Source organism: Nanorana parkeri, unplaced genomic scaffold, assembly GCF_000935625.1.
Source record: "Nanorana parkeri isolate BGI_ZX_2015 unplaced genomic scaffold, ASM93562v1 scaffold1127, whole genome shotgun sequence".
Taxonomy (NCBI): domain Eukaryota; kingdom Metazoa; phylum Chordata; class Amphibia; order Anura; family Dicroglossidae; genus Nanorana; species Nanorana parkeri.
Genome location: NW_017307395.1, coordinates 259,637 through 280,165, shown reverse-complemented (window position 1 = coordinate 280,165; position 20,529 = coordinate 259,637). Strand labels below are relative to the sequence as shown.

The 20,529-nt window shown below is 49.2% G+C and overlaps 2 protein-coding genes across 2 annotated transcripts in view; both read left to right on the top strand.

Annotated features, from left to right (window-relative positions):
* Nucleotides 1-1,179: 1,179 nt before the first annotated feature.
* MTO1 (mitochondrial tRNA translation optimization 1) lies at nucleotides 1,180-15,289 on the top strand. Its single transcript, XM_018568020.1, has 13 exons — nucleotides 1,180-1,209; nucleotides 3,769-3,967; nucleotides 4,806-5,005; nucleotides 5,888-6,005; nucleotides 7,241-7,530; nucleotides 7,710-7,822; nucleotides 7,910-8,100; nucleotides 8,277-8,407; nucleotides 9,354-9,558; nucleotides 10,091-10,262; nucleotides 10,680-10,798; nucleotides 13,947-14,104; nucleotides 15,058-15,289. The coding sequence occupies exons 3-13, from the start codon at nucleotides 4,811-4,813 to the stop codon at nucleotides 15,214-15,216; spliced, it is 1,851 nt and encodes a 616-aa protein (XP_018423522.1). The 5' UTR covers nucleotides 1,180-1,209; nucleotides 3,769-3,967; nucleotides 4,806-4,810; the 3' UTR covers nucleotides 15,217-15,289.
* A 4,959-nt stretch (nucleotides 15,290-20,248) lies between these two features.
* Nucleotides 20,249-20,529, top strand: part of LOC108796512 (serine/threonine-protein phosphatase alpha-2 isoform-like) — a 22,305-nt gene continuing 22,024 nt past the window's right edge. The window contains exon 1 of the mRNA XM_018568001.1: nucleotides 20,249-20,411. Within this exon, the coding sequence (XP_018423503.1) occupies nucleotides 20,357-20,411 (55 nt within the window). The 5' untranslated portion in view covers nucleotides 20,249-20,356. The remainder of the gene's footprint in view (nucleotides 20,412-20,529) is intronic.

Below are 20,529 nucleotides of genomic sequence, written 5' to 3'. Positions count from 1 at the left end.
GGGGTCACCTCTACACCGACCACCCATGTAAGGGGTCACCTCTACACCGACCACCAATGTAAGGGGTCACCTCTACACCGACCACCCATGTAAGGGATCACCTCTACACCGACCACCCATGTAAGGGGGTCACCTCTACACCGACCACCCATGTAAGGGGTCACCTCTACAACGACCACCAATGTAAGGGGTCACCTCTACAAAGACCACAAATGTAAGGGGTCACCTCTACACCGGCCACCGATGTAAGGGGTCACCTCTACACCAACCACCCATGTAAGGGGTGACCTCTACAACGACCACAAATGTAAGGGGTGACCTCTACACCGGCCACCAATGTAAGGGGTCACTTCTACACCGACCACCCATGTAAGGGGTCACCTCTACACCAACCACCCATGTAAGGGGTCACCTCTACACCGACCACCCATGTAAGGGGTCACCTCTACACCGAACACCATGGTAGACAGCTAGGTAGCCCCCGGAAACGCGCGCTTGTTGCACGTTTTTCTAACCGCGAATTGCGGTAAAAGCGTGCGGCACGAGATGCGTGACAAACACGCATATTTGATACGCCTAGGTGTGAACCCAGCCTAAGGGGTCACTTCTACACCGACCACCCATGTAAGGGGTCACCTCTACACCAACCACCAATGTAAGGGGGTCACCTCTACACCGGCCACCAATGTAAGGGGTCACCTCTACAACGACCACAAATGTAAACTGTCACTTTTACAACCACAATCTGTAGGTATAGTCCTTATTAGGGGTTACCCCGAGACCAGAAAATCCTCCAGGTAATAAGTCTGATTTAGGGCTCCTCTATACCTAGGTGTAGCCAACCTCGGCCCTCCAGCTGTGATGAAACTACAAATCCCATGATGCCTCTGCCTCTAGGAGTCATGTCTGTGGCTGTCAGTCTTGCAATGCCTCATGGGACTTGTCGTTCCACAACAGATGGAGCTGAGCTTGCCTATTCGTGGTCTCTGCAGATCAATGTACACAGTGTGAAGGAGCTCTATGACTCAGTAGCACATGAATGCGGCATTATTAGTCACTGTGGGCTCTGCTACAGATCACGAAAAGCTGCAGTCCTCCAGACCAGCAGAGGGCCACAGGGAGCGCCCTTCCCCTTCTACCCCAGTGCTCTCTATGGTACGTCATGAGGTCAGGAAGATGGCTACGTCCATAGCTGAGCATGGGGGGAAGGTAAGGATGGAGTTTCAGGGTGACATAGGTGTCTGGGAAGGTGACAGGTGGGGAAATAATTGTATGTAACACCAGAGAGGTGTCAGGGCTGGAACTGAAATATAAAGTCAGCCCTGACCTGTGTGAGTTTGTCTTGTCCTAGTGACAACAATAACTTGCCTGACATGGGGACACCTGTACTGTAAATATATGTAGGCCAAGATACACTGCAATCAGACTGACCATGGACAGATTGTTACCAAAAAAGACGTTTTAAAAAAAAATTATTGACAGCATAGGAACTTTACTCCCTTTCTTTTTTTCTAATTCCTAAGATATCTTCATCATGGAGTTATCCTAATAAACATCCCCCCACACCCAGCCCCGCGCAGCCATCTTCCCCTATTACATCATCATCAGGAGCCAACTGTCTCTTCTTGGGTCTTGCAGCTCGCCCCCTCCAATGATACGCATGTGCCACGGCACATCATTAGGAGCACATTAGGAGCTGGCTGTCTCCTCGTAGTTCTTGCCGCCTGCCCCCCAATGATACCCATGAGCCGCGGCACATCATCAGGGGGCTGGCTGTCTCTTCTTGGTTCTTGCAGCCCACCAACCAATACCAACCAATGATACCCATGAGCCACGGCAGCACATCATCAGGGGGCTGGCTGTCTCTTCTTGGTTCTTGCAGCCCGCCAACCAATACCAACCAATGATACCCATGAGCCACGGCAGCACATCATCAGGGGGCTGGCTGTCTCCTCGTAGTTCTTGCCGCCTGCCCCCCAATGATACCCATGAGCCACGGCAGCACATCATCAGGGGGCTGGCTGTCTCCTCGTAGTTCTTGCCGCCTGCCCCCCAATGATACCCATGAGCCACGGCAGCACATCATCAGGGGGCTGGCTGTCTCCTCGTAGTTCTTGCCGCCTGCCCCCCAATGATACCCATGAGCCACGGCAGCACATCATCAGGGGGCTGGCTGTCTCCTCGTAGTTCTTGCCGCCTGCCCCCCAATGATACCCATGAGCCACGGCAGCACATCATCAGGGGGCTGGCTGTCTCCTCGTAGTTCTTGCCGCCTGCCCCCCAATGATACCCATGAGCCACGGCAGCACATCATCAGGGGGCTGGCTGTCTCCTCGTAGTTCTTGCCGCCTGCCCCCCAATGATACCCATGAGCCACGGCAGCACATCATCAGGGGGCTGGCTGTCTCCTCGTAGTTCTTGCCGCCTGCCCCCCAATGATACCCATGAGCCACGGCAGCACATCATCAGGGGGCTGGCTGTCTCCTCGTAGTTCTTGCCGCCTGCCCCCCAATGATACCCATGAGCCACGGCAGCACATCATCAGGGGGCTGGCTGTCTCCTCGTAGTTCTTGCCGCCTGCCCCCCAATGATACCCATGAGCCACGGCAGCACATCATCAGGGGGCTGGCTGTCTCCTCGTAGTTCTTGCCGCCTGCCCCCCAATGATACCCATGAGCCACGGCAGCACATCATCAGGGGGCTGGCTGTCTCCTCGTAGTTCTTGCCGCCTGCCCCCCAATGATACCCATGAGCCACGGCAGCACATCATCAGGGGGCTGGCTGTCTCCTCGTAGTTCTTGCAGCCTGACCCCCCCCCCATGATACACATGTGCCATAGCGCATCATTAGGAGCTGGCCGTCTTGTTGTTCTTGCAGCTTGCCCCCCAATGATACGCATATGACGCGGCATATCAGGGGGCCAGCTGTAAGAAGCAAGAGACAGATGGTCCCCTGATGATGTTGGTTGCTCTGAAGCCTCCTCGGATGCATGATGTGATTATCCCAGGAGGCCAGGGGTACGCCATTCCTTCCTAGGTGAGTGTGGGGGCTGGATAACAAAACCCTGACCCTGATTCACAGCATGCATGTTCCTAGTGTATGACTGAAAAGGTGTTGAAGATAGATGCAGGCGAGTAACTATCATTTTCAGAATACATGCCGCAGTGGTAGCCCCCATACTTGTCTCATGCCTCCTGATGCAGTTGGCTTACGGTGTACCTGTCAAGCCCTAAAAAGTGTCTCAGCTAAAAATAACCTCCCGGGAACCTTGTGTTAGCTGAGACTATATGGTCCTGGAGGCTCATGAACCTCAGATGTATGAAAGGCTTCAATCTGCAGTGCCCATGGCATTCATCAGGCCAGAGCCTCTACTCCCTATTTAGGTCCTACCCCTGGCCTGTGGAATGGTGGGGCATAGGAAATTGGGTTTATTGTTGGTTTGGACGGGAGTCAAGCCCTTGTGTCCAGCTTGACCCAGGGAACACAGAAGGTGGTACAGAAAAAATGCCACACCTATGTGTTTTGCCCTGTGCTGACAACCAACTGGTCATGTGATTTCAACGAGGACTTGACGTTGGACATCAATCCCCCAAAGCCTCTCCGTCTGAGATCACAGCCAGCCTGTTCTGCAGGACAGATATGTAGGTCAAGGACCTGTACCATATGGCGGACTACCATGGTCAGGGTGGGTTGGGGTGGTCATTTGGTTGTAGGTTTGTAATAATTGTGTGCACTGGTCAGTCATAACGGTGACTTTTCTTTTTGCAGTGGATCCTCTCTCGTAGAGTTCGATATTCATTCCCCCGGCTTCTGAGACGCACAGTATCCTCTGCTGGGAATGAGGAGAGCCCTCAAAGTTACAATGTGGTGGTGGTTGGTGGAGGACACGCGGGCACGGAGGCTGCTGCAGCGGCGGCACGGACCGGAGCCAAAACACTGCTCATCACTCACAAGGTGGAAACCATAGGTAATGATGGAGTGCACTTCCTGATATGATCCCTCACAAAGGACATGTATGACCCAGGCTCCGTGCTGATATATAGCACAGAAGTATTGGAAGCTCTTGTTATGCTGTGGGAGCTTTTCTCCTGTTCTAGACGTGCCCAGCTATGTTTTGCTGAGCAGCAAGACTGGCCAGGCACAGGGGCACAATCTCAAACACCCCACATGGCTTCTGCCAGATGCAGAAGAACAAGTATACAGATAAGGAGTTTTGACTTCCCTGATTTACATGCTTGTCCTGAGTCTGTGACTTAGAGGTCATTTAAAGCTCATCTCAGGGCCCCCCCACCCCCCACTACTCTTTACCTGATCTACCCTTCTTTAGCTAATCGACCAGTTAGATGTTTGAAAAAACTAACCTGAAAGACCGATTTCTAATCTGAAATTGTGGTCACATGACGGGCCGGATCCTGAGTCTTCTCCCTTGTGGACTGCAGGGTGAATGGGGCACTTCTTTCAATGCTTGCGTCACTGCCTGGTGATGTGAATGCTTTTCATGACTGTAGGAGGAGTTGATCAGAGGGGTCATCACAGGATCTTGAAGGCTTTAAAGTGACATTAAACCCTCAGATTTTTTAACATAAACCAATACTGTAATGTGGGAGGGAGATGGCCTTTAAATCAAAGGGCCCGCATATAAACCAGGAAACTAACACCTTTGGAAGGAGACCGCCAATGGTAGCCTCTGTATTTCTCTCAGGTGAGGTTTCCTTTAAGTGGCCATTTCTCAGACGGAACCCCCGAGCGGACATCATCACATGAAATGATCTGTCTCTAACAATGATTTATTTCTACCCGTCTAGGTCAGATGTCCTGTAATCCGTCGTTTGGTGGCATCGGCAAAGGTCACCTGATGCGGGAAGTGGACGCATTGGATGGAGTCTGCGGGAGGATCTGTGATGTATCTGGAATCCACTACAAGGTCTTAAACCGCGCCAAAGGTCCAGCCGTGTGGGGACTGCGAGCACAGATCGACAGGAAGCTGTACAGACAGAACATGCAGGTCTACCTTCACTTACCTATTCCACAAGTCATGAAGGAGCAATTGTGCTGGGAAGAGCGGACCTGTTGGTGTCCTTTGGCGCTTTGTGTGGCCCTCGGGGCCCCCTGCAGACAGTAGTCCGTGTTTTTCATATCTAGGTGCTTACTTAGGCCACCGAAAAAGAAAAAAAAGTATTCATCAGACTGGTTTCTAGTAGTTAAATGGTTTTATTTCTCTCACACCATCTTACTTTTTCTGTGCTGACCATTCCCTTTTCTCTTTTTATGCCCCCCCCCTCTCATCTTGCTAAGAGAACGTGGTCTCCAGCAGCCTCATGTAAGGTGTCTCCAGTCAATGACTGTTTCCTGATTAATGTCCCCAGTCTCCATTAACTCCTAGCACATGTCTGCAGTCTCTTGACTTACATTCACTGAATATATTACGTGTGGCCCCTTGGTGATGTCAGGGGCCGCACTTGGGGCCCCCTTTTTCAAGGGCGTGACCACCACTGATCTAGTCCTTTGCTCCCCAGCCTTTGGTTTTGCAGCAGACTGTCTTGTCTCTGAAATGGATACATGGTGTCTGTGTGAAGGTTCACAACCTGAGCCAGCACTACAGGAAGAGGCACTCAGCTGCAAAGGAAAGTTCTCCCCCAGCATGAGAAGAGATGAGTATTTAAAAGGAAGAGCAGCAAAGAGAAGGGAAACAACCATGGATTACAGTAAGTCGCACATTACAGTATTGGTTTATGTTAAAAAATCTGAGGGTTTAATGTCACTTTAAGCTTCAGCTTTAAAAAATGTAATTACTAGACAATGCTTTTTAAAGGGGGTGCTCTGGTTTGTGTGAAGATTTGTCCAGCTGCCCTCTTAAAACTTTCCCCTCTTTTGGTTCTTTGTCCAGAAAGAGATTCTGAGCATGCCCGGTCTGACAGTGAGAGAAGGATCCGTGGAAGATTTAATTTTGGAACCGCCAGATCCTTCTCATCCTGGAAAGTGTCAAGTCAATGGGGTCATTCTAGGTAAGAAACTGTCTCTGTTCTTCAGAATGATTCAGCCTGTGGGTGGCCTGTATATTATTAATATGCATTTACATGGTAGGCAGTTCATAGTGTTGCCATTTTTAGCACATTTATAGGCCAATCAGTCACATACTGTTTTAAATGCAGCTGAAATTTCAGCTTGAATCAGCTAAACACATTCCAAGGGCAAGGTCTTATAGTTAGTTTCCTTTAGAAAGCAGCCACAGCCTGAGCGGTAAAGCCTGTCCCCTGCCAGCAAGCCGCAGAGAAGAACTCTGTGTGGAAGCTGTAGCCTGTCCGCAGAGGTCTGACAAGCTCCTGCTGAATCTGAGCTAGTGCTCTCCAATCAGCAAAACTCGTGCTCCCTGCTGATTTAAGGACTCTGACGCAGCAGGAGGTATGTTAGGTCTCTCCATAGAGACTAGGGATGCGCTGATACTAGTATTGGGGGAGGACTCGGACTAACCTAAATGCCCTGATAGTTATCCTGATGCCGGAACTTCTGGTCAGAGGGAGACTTCCACTGACTGACAGTGCCATAAGGGAACATGGAGCCGGCTTCCTGGCCAATCAGGAAGCCAGCCAAACAGCATGGTGCTGGCTTCCCGGCCAATCAGGAAGCTGGGCAGCAGGTAATGACCCGCCACCTGGCTTACTGATTGGCTGGGAAGCTGGCTCCATGCCGATTGGTTGGGAAGCCAAACAGCATGGAGCCGGCTTCCAGGTCAATCAGGAAGCTGGGCAGCAGGTGATGACCCACCTTCCGGCTTCTTGATTGTCCAAGAAGCCGCCTATATGCTGATTGGCTGGGATGCCAGCTTCCCGGGCAATCAGCAAACAACCTGCAATCAGGAAGCCAGCCAAACAGCATGGAGCCGCCTTGCCGGCCAATCAGGGAGCTGGGCAGCAGGTAATGACCCATCTCCTGGCTTCCTGATTGGCTGGGAAGCCAGGGAAGCTAAACAGCATGGAGCCGGCTTCCTGGTCAGTCAGGAAGCCAGGCAGCAGGTGATGAGCCACCTCCTGACTTCTTGATTGTCCGAGAAGCCGCCTAAATCATGATTGGTTGGGATGCCGGCTTCCCGGCCAATCATGAACACAGAGCACTGGAGGAGGAGGGCAGAATGCAGCATTGTCACTTAGTGAAATAGATGTAGAAAACAGGATTTCTTACAAGGGTGCACACATCCTTTAAAAAGTGTTGATGATCTTCTGACCATGTTTTATCCCTCTAGCTGATGGCAGTAAGATATTGGCGAGCAGCGTGGTGCTGACAAACGGCACCTTCCTTAGAGGAACGGTACGAATTGGCATGGAACTCATTTCTGCTGGCCGCTGGGGAGAGGAGCCTGCAGTGGGGCTTGCACAGACTCTGGAACGACTGGGCTTCACCGTTGGGAGGCTGAAGACTGGAACCCCACCTCGCATCTTGAAGGACTCAGTAGACTTTAGTGTCCTGCCAAGGCACGATGCCGATAACCCACCTGTACCATTCAGCTTCATGAATGACAATGTCTGGATCAAGGTAAGACACTTAATAAGGCTTAAAGGGTCAGTCCACCCAGTAGTTATTTTTGTTATAGGTGGAATTTGATGCAGTAATTGATTTGTATTTATCTTGGGGACTTCAGATCTTCTCTCCATAGTACCATGACTTGCCGAGCCCACTGGATGAGTTTCATTAATGTAACTTCTTCTCTATAGCCTGAAGATCAAATTCCATGTTCCCTGACCTACACAACCCCCAAGGTGGAGCAAATCATTCAAGAGAACTTGCATCTGAATAGTCACGTCAAGGAGACAAGTGTAGGCCCCAGGTATGAGCCTGGCCTATACTGATCACATGAACTTATTGTGTTAATCTTTGTGACGGTTGGCTGATTTGAGACCCTTCCCTCCTTTAGGTACTGCCCTTCCATTGAATCAAAGATATTGCGGTTTCCTGGTAGAAGACATCAAGTGTGGCTGGAGCCGGAGGGGATGGATTCAGATGTGATCTACCCCCAGGGGCTGTCTGTGACTATGCCGGCCGAGGCCCAGGAACGGCTTCTGAGGGAGATTCCCGGGCTGGAGAAAGCTCATATGCTTCGCCCAGGTCAGTGGATGTGGTCAGAGTCTTCTGTAAAATACTAATATGTCGTGTAATAGGTTGCTTAACATGCAGCAAATTGGCACGTGTGTAATATTCAGCAACCATCAGGGTATCTGACCCTTTATACTATATGCAAGGTCTTTCTGCTGACTTCTGTTAGGACTGTATTGCATTTGCAGGTTACGGCGTGCAGTATGACTTCATGGACCCTAGACAGCTCCGATCCTCCCTGGAGACATTCCTAGTACAGAGACTTTTCCTGGCTGGACAGATCAACGGCACCACGGGATATGAAGAGGCTGCAGCTCAGGTACCCAACTAGATGACGAGAAAGCATGGAGTCCACTTTCCGGCCAATCAGGAGGTGATGAGGTAGCATGGAGCCGGCTTCCCGGCCAATCAGAGAACCGGGCGCCGCGTCATTACGCGGCACCCGGTTCCTGGTTGGCCAGCTTCCCGACCAATCAGGAAACCGGACAGCGAGTCATTACACGCTGCCCGGGTCCCTGATTGGCCGGGAAGCAGGCTCCATGCTTCCTCGTTACGAGTGACAAGGAAGTATGGAGCCGGCTTTCCGGCCAATCAGGAATCCGGGCAGCGTATAATGACTCGCTGCCCGGCTTCCTAATAGCGGAAGCTCGGGTATCGGGCTAGGCATCGGACCATTTGGGCGAGTACAAGTAGTCGCCCAAATAATCGGCACCAATACTAGTATCGGTATCGGTGAATCCCTAATTAGTACCCCTCCAGACCAAATTTCCTATATTTCCATTAAAGAAGTTGTAAAGTCACGGCATATCCTATCCTGTTATGACATCAGCACTGTAATAGGAATACATAGTTGTTAAGGTTGAAGAAAGACACAGTTCCATCGAGTTGAACCTATGTGGTTGTGTGTGTTTGAGTTACTAGGATTACTTGTCCCCCTGTATATCTTCTTCTCTGAGAAAACTATCTAGGCAGGTCTTGAATGATTCCATACTTGCAGCTGAAACCACTGTACATAGTAGAGTTGATTCTGATAATACAATCAAAGCTTACTCAAAAAATCCCTTTCATGTAGTGAGCGCCGCCTTCCGTCTGCTCATCACTTCCAACAACTTCCTGGATCCCCAGTGTGCTTTGCGCCTCTTTCCCTGCTGCTTGATGTGATGCAATCTCCATTTCTCAAGACCACATATCCCATCATGCATTGCTTCCAGCAAGCAATGATAATGTTACATTGTTCAGAGTGGATGTTGTGTTTGCCATTCCAGGGGATCATTGCTGGGATTAATGCTGCCCTCAGGGTGAAAGGTCAGCCGGCATTCACGGTCAGCCGTACGGAAGGCTACATTGGAGTCCTTATCGATGACCTGACCACACAAGGGACCCGGGAGCCGTACCGCATGTTCACCAGCAGGGCAGAGTTCCGCATGTCTCTTCGACCGGACAACGCCGATATGCGTCTTACTCTTAGAGGTGAGGAGATGTTTTCTGGATGGTGAGTCTTTTTTTGTAATTAGGTTGAGTTCTGTCAAAGTATCTAAACCGACCACAAAGCATAATCCCCGTGCAACTTCAGAACAAAAACCAGCCCGCAGAAGAAAAATTCTGTTCGGTGTCCCCGTGCTTTTCTGTGTGTGGTCACTTTTGTTCCTCAACGTTTTATAACTGTCAGATCAGGGCACATGCTTCCCACACATAAAGGACCCTCAATGCGTTTCAGAGCTACACTGGCCACGTCTTGAAGAAGTGGCAAGTTTATTGACACGGAAAGCGTTGACATCCCTTTAAGAGTAGGAAGTCTGTGCCCTGCTCTGACAGTTCTAACATATATCCTGTGACGTAAATAAAGATCAGCCTTTGAAGAAATAGGCTCTCAAGTCCCTCCTTCCCTTACGGGCGCCTCTGATGATCTCCATTCCATTTTTGGGGGCCTCCTCTACACATGTGCCATCAGTTTTATTCCTTTGCAGAGCACAGCGCGTTATTTTTCTGCTATGCCTTTCAGGATACGAAGAAGCAGGCTGCGTGTCTCAGGAGCGGTACGATCGGACGCGAGTGACCAAAGAGACACTGGAGAAGGGCCTAGCTACGCTGCGCTCTATACAGCTAGCATCTCCGAAATGGCAGCAGCTCATCCCTGAAGCCCAAATAAGCGTCTGTCGTGTAGGCATGCTCAGGTAAACCAGACCCCAGTGTTCTCATAGTGAATGGCAGGGAAGGGAGATGCCCAGATCTGATGGGATATGTTTGGGGTTCAGTTCACAGCCAGGTGCACTGCCAGATCTTCTCTGTAGATACAACCTAAGTCAAAGCACCTGCAGTGAAAATGGGAACCCCCTTGTAGTAAATGTGGCAGGTGGGCGGAGATAAGAAATCCGGTATGCAATGAAAAGTTTTTCTTAAATGTCATGAACATGTTGATGAGCGGCGAGGGAGGAACCAGGGAAGGTAAAATATAGGAAGATTAAGCTTCAGTAAAATGAGGGGACATTCTGACTTCAGTACGTTTGAAGATATGATCAGCCGTGTACTCATTGTTGTAATACTGTCTATAGAAATTATTTGTAACCCTGTTAAATCTCTTCTTCCTCCAGTGCCCTTGAATTGCTCAGGTACCATGGAGTGGAAGCTAAGACTCTCTACAGAGTGTTCCCTGAACGTCTGCAGAAATTCATCGAAAGGCAAGACATAGCTCAGCGGCTGAAGATAGAAGGTGAGCCAAAAGTGTATGTTAACCCTTTAGAAGAAGAATTCTAGGCAAAACTTTTATTAACCCTTGCAGTGGGGCTACCCTCGCAATGTAAGGGTTAACTGCTCGTTTTTGTCTAGGCACTAAAAAAAAGTTATACTCACCCGAGATGGCTCCCTGCTTCTCCGGTCTCTGAAGCCTGTCTCCTCCTACGCTGATACTCACCCGAGATGGCTCCCTGCTTCTCCGGTCTCTGAAGCCTGTCTCCTCCTACGCTGATACTCACCCGAGATGGCTCCCTGCTTCTCCGGTCTCTGAAGCCTGTCTCCTCCTACGCTGATACTCACCCGAGAGAGCTCCCTGCTTCTCCGGTCTCTGAAGCCTGTCTCTTCCTATGCTGATACTCACCCTGGACGGCTCCCTGCTTCTCATGTCTCTGAAGCCTGTCTCCTCCTACGCTGATACTCACCCGAGACGGCTCCCTGCTTCTCCGGTCTCTGAAGCCTGTCTCTTCCTACGCTGATACTCACCGAGAGGGCTCCCTGCTTCTCCGGTCTCTGAAGCCTGTCCCCTCCTACGCTGATACTCACCCGAGACGGCTCCCTGCTTCTCCGGTCTCTGAAGCCTGTCTCCTCCTACGCTGATACTCACCCTAGACGACTCCCAGTTCTCCTGTCTCTGAAGCCTGTTTCTTCCTACGCTGAATCTTCCTCAGCATCCTCACGTCTATACACTGTGTATAGAACATGATGATTTATGGGACCTTGGACCGTAGCAGCGGAGGGGGAGCGAGGCTCGAAGGACCGGTCTAAAAGCAAGAATTATCCCTCGGTTCGGGTGAGTATAACTTACTTTTTATGCTCCCTAGATAAAATGAGCAGTTAACCCTTGCAGTGCGGGGTTAGTCCCACTGCAAGGTTTGATAAAAGTTTTGGCCGGAGTTCTCCTTTAGCAAACCACGTAGCCTTAGCAAACAAACCTTGTGAATGAATTTAAAAAGCATGCATGGTAAATCCCTTTTTTTAAAACCTTTTTCAGCGTTGGTCACGTGACCACTATACCCTCTTTTCCATCCTATCTCTGAAGGGTGAGGCAAAGACGATTGGCAGTTTCTGTTGACGTCATATAGCCCAGGAGCTCTTTAGGTCCCTAGTGTGCACCTGCTGTAGGCTGAGACAGAGGGATGATTGACATCATCAGGCAGAGTTGGGAGGGGGTGGGGGGTCAGCCTGTGATATCACAAACTGACTACAAGCACACCGTCCATCAGCATCCCATTAAAAGTAACAAGGACACGGAAGTGAGATTTCCTTTCAGTTCCTGTCCTGGAGATACAAGAAGCGAGCAGATATCCCCTCTCAGACAGTTGTACCTGAAACCCATCTCTCTCCACTCCTGTTGCAGTGGCAACTGTAAAAGTTTGGGTTTTTGTCACGGTGAAAACCATCACCAGGACCCAACCACTCTAACTCCCTGTACTACCTACATCATTGACCCGCACCATGCACACCCCAACTCATCTTTGGGGCTTTGGTTTACTGAGACCTCATTGGGTCAAAATGCTGAGATTTCATATAACTTCATATAGTTATAGAGCCAGTATAACATGAGTCCGTGTCTCGGGTCATGAACAAACTGCTTCATATTGACACATTATAGATAAAAACATATATATATATATAATCTACCCTGGTACAGCCAAACCTCAGCCAACAATCTGTCTTTAGTTTTAGACTGGGGATTGGTTAGATCCCAAGTCTGTGACTCCATTGGAAATATTTGAAGAATGTCATCTCTGAGCCTGATGAAGGGGACCCTGAGTGGCCCCGAAAGTGCGTGCAAACGAGAGACAGAATACGTCAATAAATGAACACCTGATGCAGTCATTTATTTGGTGTGCTGGTGACATTCTTCAAATATCCACGTGTGGCAGTGCCAACCAAAGTCATTTCAAGCACCGAATTTTATATCCATATGGGAATCCCGGTAAGGATCACAGCAAGTATCTTCTTTATTGTTCCATTGGAAATATGTTCCAGAGAGGTCCCCACCGCACCCCTTACTGGTATGTCCCTTTTAAGGCGGGTGCTGCAGTGATAGTGGATGGCGCCACTTCAAACCCAAGTAGAAAAATATATTACCACATCTTGATGTACACACATCTCAAAGCAACGTTTTTAGGCCACTCAAGCTCCGTTCACCAGGCATGACGTTGATGGGACCCTGAGTGGCCCCGAAACGTTGCTTTGTGACGAGATGTGTCTACATCAATAAAATGACCACTTGTTGAAGATTTGTTGGTGATATATTTTACTCCATTGGAAATATTTCCCCCTTTCTTTTTATCCCTATGAGACCAGGACAAGAAATACATATATATGATGGTGATGGTCGCTGGCATAGGAATCACAGACAGCAGTAAAAACCTGGAACGTGTGTATCGGAGGCGCTGGATGTGGCTGTTTTTGGTAGCTCATGACTGAAGAAATTCAGTTGAGTTCATGTATAGCGCAGTGTTTCCTGTGAGGCCGCTCTCAGCAAAAAAATAGGATGCCCCTTATCTAGGGGACCCCAAGTTTACAGTTCATATGTAAAAAGTACAAACCAAGGATCCAAGAGTCCAAAATCTTGCTCATAACAAGAGAACATTTTCAGGGGTTCAACACTCTCGCTTCATCAGAGCTTGAATGAATGTTGTGGACTCAGTAAGAGAGCTCCCTGCTTCTCCGGTCTCTGAAGCCTGTCTCCTCCTACGCTGATACTCACCCGAGATGGCTCCCTGCTTCTCCGGTTCATATGCAAAATCTTGCTCATAACAAGAGAACATTTTCAGGGGTTCAACACTCTCGCTTCATCAGAGCTTGAATGAATGTTGTGGACTCAGTAAGGTGCTTTTATACCTGTACGAGTATGTATATAATAAAGAGCGGTATTAGAAGGTTGCATACCAGAGCTCCCTATTGGTTCCGGTCACAGCACACGTTGGCCGCTCTGTGTCTTCTTTTAATGTTAAAAGTTTTTATGCTTTCATTAGACTTTTTACACGTGAGCATTGAATACCTGATAGAGGTTTTCTAACCCTTTCCCAACTCGATCCATAAAGAAGCATTTCGGGTGGAGTTTGGCAGGATTGTTCATATGATAAGTGAACCTTTTCCCATTATCTTTGTAGCTATGTATGAAGTGCACATCGCTTTCCAGCAGAAGGATATCACCGAGATTCAGAAAGATGAGTCTTTGGTGTTGCCGGAAGACTTGGATTACATGGACCTTGACGCTGTCCTGTCTCAGGAAATCAGAGAGAAACTGACGCAGAGTCGGCCTGAGACGGTGAGTTGGACTTCTTTAAAATAATTTCAGTCATCATCCTCCTACTGAATGCTTTACCATCCTGCCGGTTTGTCTGTGCGACCTCTACTGAAGAGACTAGCAGTATTAACTAGGGATGCACCGATACTTGTATCAGTATCGGTGTGGATACCTAGTATTTGGACAAGTACCTTCCCTGATACTGGAACTTCTGGTCAGCATGGAGCCAGCTTCCCGACCAATCAGTAAGCCGGGAGGCTTTGATTGCTCCCTGCCCAGCTTCCTGATTGGCCAGTAAGCCAGCTCGATGGTGATTGACTGGGAAGCTGGTTTCCGGGCCAATTACAATCAAGCCAGCCAAACAACATGGAGCTGGCTTTCTAGCCAAGCAGCTTCCGCTGGCATGGAGCCGGCCAATTAGGATGCTGGCCGGCATGTCATTATCCGCCGCCTGGCTTCTTGATTGCCCAGGAAGCCTACTCCATGCCAGAGAAGAATTGGTATCGGTACTCTGTATCGACGGGTACCGGAAATAAAATATTGGGACTCGTACTCGATACTGAAAAAACGGTATCGGTGCATCCCTAATATTAACCAATAGGAGATTGTCCTTCAGCAGCTTCAATACCTTTTGGTATGCTACTATAGAACAATCAAATAGATAGAGAAGTGTAAAGCTAGTTGGTTACAATTGAAGGTGATGGCGTTGGGTGTTGTGCCGACACCTTGCATAAGAGAGATGTTGTGCAGCTGACACTGTAGCACATGCATGTAGACAGGAAGTGGCTAAAAGAAGCCAGAAAAGATCATAAATGAAAGTATTTTATGAAAAAATAAAACATGGCAATTGTTTATGTCGCAAGGTGTACTTTAGCAAACCTAATATCATCCAGTTTGTGTTTCTATCGACGATAATCTTGTCCAAAACGTTTGTTTGAAATGAGCTGACACGTTAAATGAAACCCTCTTTATAGATCGGAGCAGCTTCTCGCATTCAAGGAATGACACCGGCCGCCATATTGAATTTGCTTCGGTATGTCAAAAACAGCAGCCGGCGTGTGAATAAACAGAGGCCTTATGTGGAAAGAGGACCTGTCGTAGAAACCAACACTCTTCAGGAACACCATGTATAGCACATCGCCAATGAACTGATCATCAGTCTGTTACATGAACTTCGGGGAGGGGGGGGGGGCATTTATATAAGTTATTGCTACACTAATTACTGGGAGTGCTCTTCTGAATGCACTGTTCTTTTCCATTGATAACTTTATTAAAGTGAACCTGTTGTTTTACCCTTCCTTCTCACTGCGGCGATTTTTACTAAGGGCACTTACTAACTCTCCCTTTACTTCCTGGAATCTGGCACATGTGACTAGGACATGTGACCATGTACATCACCTCGGGGGAGGAAAATGCCTTTCCCTGAGATCTGGTGAGATTACAGATGAGACTTCCCAGCAATGCTCTGCTGATGTCACCTTCCCAGGATGATCACTGGTGCAATGCTTTGAAGGCTTCATTGCACATTGATCATGAGATCACTTTTGCTGCAGTTACTTCTTTTTTTTTTTTTGCAGAAGGTGGACTGAGCCTTTAAGCTTTGTTTACGTATCAAACCATGTACATAAAAAATAATAAAAACTATATTAAACAATAAACAAACCATGTACATCAAATGAATAGCATCTAGCGAGAGTGCATCCTGCTTCACCAACCTTGTGTGCTGTGAAGAAGTGGAGGGAGGAGACTCCGGCTTCACCAGGAACAATGTCTATCCTTGCAGGCACAGGGTGTACTGTTGGATAAAGTATAAAAAGAATTACAGCTGTCATTTTATATTTGCAGATAATAAAAAAAATAGTTCTGTTCATTGTGTGTATCTTTTATGTTGTGATTCCATGAAAGGGCCTCTGTCGTTTTTTTTAACCACTCTGTGCTGCGTGTGCGAAAGCAGGTGCGTTCATCATGCCTGTGATCGAGCAATCCCAGGCAAAATGCACAGAGCCAATCAAAGTGGCTCTGTGCCTTGTGATGGCCAATCACAGCGATCACAAGTGTAAACACTACTACTGTTTCCATTTGGGAGCCCCCTTCCTCCATTGTGAGAGGAATGGGAGGGCTCTCGGATGTAAACAGTAGTAGTGTTTACAATTTGTGATGGCTGTGATTGGCCATGAGGAAATGAAAGGATTGTATGCAGCAGCCAAGGGGGTGGCTTAATTAATTTGACTAGGATTGTTTTTTTTTTTAACCCTCTCACCCTCCCCTCCTTATCTTCCTCATCTCCACCCTGTCTATGACTGGTATATTAACTCCTTCACCTCCATTATTCTGCACAGTAAACACCTCATCTCCATCCTCCTACTGTACCTTTTACCCCTTCACCCCCTCAGTATAGTACCTGTATTTGATGCACCATTACCAAGCTCCATGTTTTAACCCCCCTCACTGCCGGCATGTTTCACTATTTCAAAATTATTGGGGCAAAAAGTTAGATCGCCCCGGGTGTCCACTTTCCAAAAAGGGGCAATTTGGGTTCTCTTTTTTCTGTCCTGCTATTGTTATTTGATATGTTTTTATATAACAGAGTAAGGCCTTATTTACACGAGAATCGGCCGACACGTACAGCTCCGTGCTGCGTGCACGGCCGTATCGGGCATCTCCCGGGAAGGACAGGTGCTGCGTACGTCCCCCTACGCTCACCTCAAGTGCAGGTCCGTACGGGTGTCCCGGCTCGGATGCAGACAGGATCCAAAAGGGGGTTAAGGAAGTTGACAACCAACAGTTCTACTAGCATTTACAGTATGCTACAGTGGTGACCTAAGCTGGCCAAACATCTATAGGTTACCTGCAGATTTTCTATGGTCAGATGGAAAAAGTGCAACAGATTCCCCCATCTGTGAGGATGGAGGAATCTCCCACTGGGCCCAGCTTCAGTATCTTGCTAGTCATCCCCTTCCGGCTCTCAAAATGCCATCCAATCAGCTTGTTCAGGTATTTTGAGAGCCAGTGGGGCCGACTAGCAAGATCCTGAAGCTTGGCCCAGCGCGAGATTCCTCCATCTACACAGATGGGAGAATCTGTTGCACTTTTTCCATCTGACCATAGAAAACCTGCAGATAATCTATAGGTGTACAGTCCGCTTTAGGCCTCATTCACAAGAGAAAAAGCCGGCACATACAGCTCCGTGCACGGCCATATTGGACAGCTCCCGGGAAGGACAGGTGCTGCGTGTAATTATTACGCAACCCCTGTCCTTCTCTATGGGAGTATGCCGCCCTACGCTCACCCCAAGTGCAGGTCGGTGCGGGTGTACCGGCTCGGACACAGACAGGATCCATCCTGTCAGCGTACAAGTACGCTCACACGCACGGACGTGCAGGGCGGGTGAGCGTAGGTTGGCATACGACCACGTAGTCCCATAGAAAAGGACGGAGGCTGCGTATTAATCACACGCAGCACCTGTCCTTCCCGGGAGCTGCCCAATATGGCCGTGTACAGAGCACGGAGCTATACGTGCCGGCCGATTCTCATGTGAATGAGGCCTTAGGGTAAGCTTTGTTGTTCAAAATGTAAGACTTTTCCTTTATAACCAAACAAATACCCCCAAAAGATCTATCTGTCTCAGAAAAGATACCAATCATTTGGGTGCAGTGTTGCATGACCGAATAATTGCCAATCAAATCATCTCAGCACTGCCAAATGAACACTGCCCAGGTAATGAAGGGGGTATCACAGGCCGGTACTCAAGTGTTTGTTTTTTTTTTAAATTCCTCCCTACAGAAGTCAGAGTCCCCGCTCTAAGGCTTGACAAAGAGGGTTACCCTCGAAACGCGTAGCCGCCAATTGATTTCACAGGGGTACTTCACAACCCCAACACATCTCCCTCAGACTCACGAGCACTGACCGATACGCTCCAGCGTTCACGCCGCACACCATACGGCTACACACTGCACAGTGCCGCTTACAACAGCCGGACAGCTCTCTCTCTCCTGCTCCAGTAGCCGCGGCTCGGCCCGGCCAGCCAAGCACGCAGCCTGGAGATACCCGGGGATTGTGTAGATCTTGGATTGTTTAGTTCCTGGATTGCCTAGATCTTCCTGCCCAGGAACACACAGATTAACAATGCTGACCGCACGGGACTGCAGGGAGTGCATGTGCCCATCTGTGACATCATAACCGTGAGTTATACACCAACCATTTTTTATTTTTACTAATTAGCCACTCACAGCAGGATGCTTAGCATCCAATCAATTTCTTAGGTAGTTGCGCTCTTCTATGTATTTTTTCCCTACAGAAGAAGGTTGTTCATACACTCCTGGGTTGCCTCCCCGTGTGGAATCCTCGCTCTGGGGCAGCCCATGTCAAGTTCATAGTTACATAGTATTTGAGGTTGAATAAAGACATACATCCATCAAGTTCAACCTATTGGATCAAGTCCAACCTATTGACTTGGATTCCACACATTTCCCAGTTTTTACAACTTTATAAAGACTGACACCTTGACATGTAGTAGGTCAGTGGGAGGAAAAATGTCCCAGGATAGGTGGGGGGCCTGGCAAGTGCAGGAACCCCTCGGGCAACTTGAACCGGAGGCCGCCCATTCCCTGTCTATGGCGGACAGCTTGGCTTAGAAACTGCTCGTTCTATGGCGGACACCTTGGCTTGGCAACTGCCTATTTATTACTGTGGGGGACAGGATGACCCAGAGGCTGCCTGGCTACTACTATGGGGGACAGCTTGACTCCGAAGCTTCCTACTTACTACTCTGGGGGACAGCTTGACTCCGAGGCTGCCTGTTTATTACTATGGGGGACAGGATGACCCCGAAGCTGCCTGTTTACTACTGTGGGGGACAGCTTGACTCCGAGGCTTCCTATTTACTAATCTGGGGAATAGCTTGACTCTGAGGTTGCCTATTCATTACTATGGGGTACCTCTTGCCTGCGAGGCTCCCACTTCACTACTATGGGGGACAGCCTGACTCCGAGGCTCCTAATTCTCTACTGGGGGGGCAGCTTGACCCTGATGCTCCCTATTCACTACTGTGGGGGACAGCTTGACTCCAAGGCTGCCCATTCACTACTATGGGGGACAGCCTGACTCCAAGGCTGCCTATTTACTACTATGGGGGACCGCTTGACTAGGAGGTTCTCTATTCACTACTATGGGGGACAGCTTGACTCCAAGGCTCCCTATTCACTATTATAGGGACAGCTTGACTCCAAGGCTCCCCATTCACTACTATAGGGACAGCTTGACTCCAAGGCTCCCTATTCACTACTATAGGGACAGCTTGACTCCAAGGCTCCTATTCACTACTATGGGAGACAGCTTGTCTCCGAGGCTCCCCATTTACTACTATGGGGGACAGCTTGTCTCCGAGGCTCCCCATTCACTACTATGGGGGACAGCTTGTCTCCCAGGCTCCCCATTCACTACTTAGGGGGACAGCTTGACTCAGAGGCTCCCTTTTCACTACTATGGGAGATAGCCTGGACCAGTGGCTCTCTATTCACTACTATGATGGACAACTTGACCTGGAGGCAGCCCATTTACTCTTAAGGCTGACAGCTTGTCCTAATGGCCAACTATTCACTTCTGTGATGGATAGCATGGCCTGTAGGCTGTGCTTCCATTTTTTAGGGAAGGGGGAGGACATGGATTCACCAATGACCCTATTCTGCTTGGCTACACCCATTAAACCACACCGACTTAGCCACAGCTACATCCCGCCCTAAAGATAGCCCATAGTGCTCTGGGAGTTCTTTGTTTTGTATAAAATATGTATTTCTCACACAGGCTGGGTGTACACTTACAACATTTTTAAAACGTATAAACCAGCAAATAAATGAAATAGACCCGAAGCAATCGTCTCATGGCAGCCCCTGCCTCATACAGCCACACTGGAGATCTCAGCCAATAGGGTGTCGAGTTCACCCTCTGCGGCAAAGGTTTTTCTCTCCGTCTTGTTTCCCGCCTACCGCTCTCAGCCAATCAGCTGCGACCGTGGCCGAGCCCTTGGCCCTAACCAACGCACCGGAAATGGGCGTGCCCGGAGTCGAATTCCACCGTCATCAACAGCCAATGGGTGGCGACCATGCCCGAGTGGCGCATGCGCACCGCGGTGGTTCCATTCACAGAAATACGCAGCCACCTGGGAGCGTGGAGGGGGAAGTAGCGAGGCTTCGTGTGCGCGCTGACGTCAGTAGCCGGCGGAGACCGAGACCGAGACCGGTGCGCACGTGACCTCCCTCAGAGCCAGCAGCGACCATGGGAGACGGAGAGAAGCTCAACATAGACTCCATCATTCAGCGGCTGCTGGAGGGTGAGTTACCGGCCGCGGGGTGTGAAGGGGAGGCGGCGTGGCCTAGTAGGTGTCCCTTATAGACGCCTCCCTGCTCTGTGTGAGCGTCTGTAAAGGGAGGGCATAGGCCGCTTGTGTT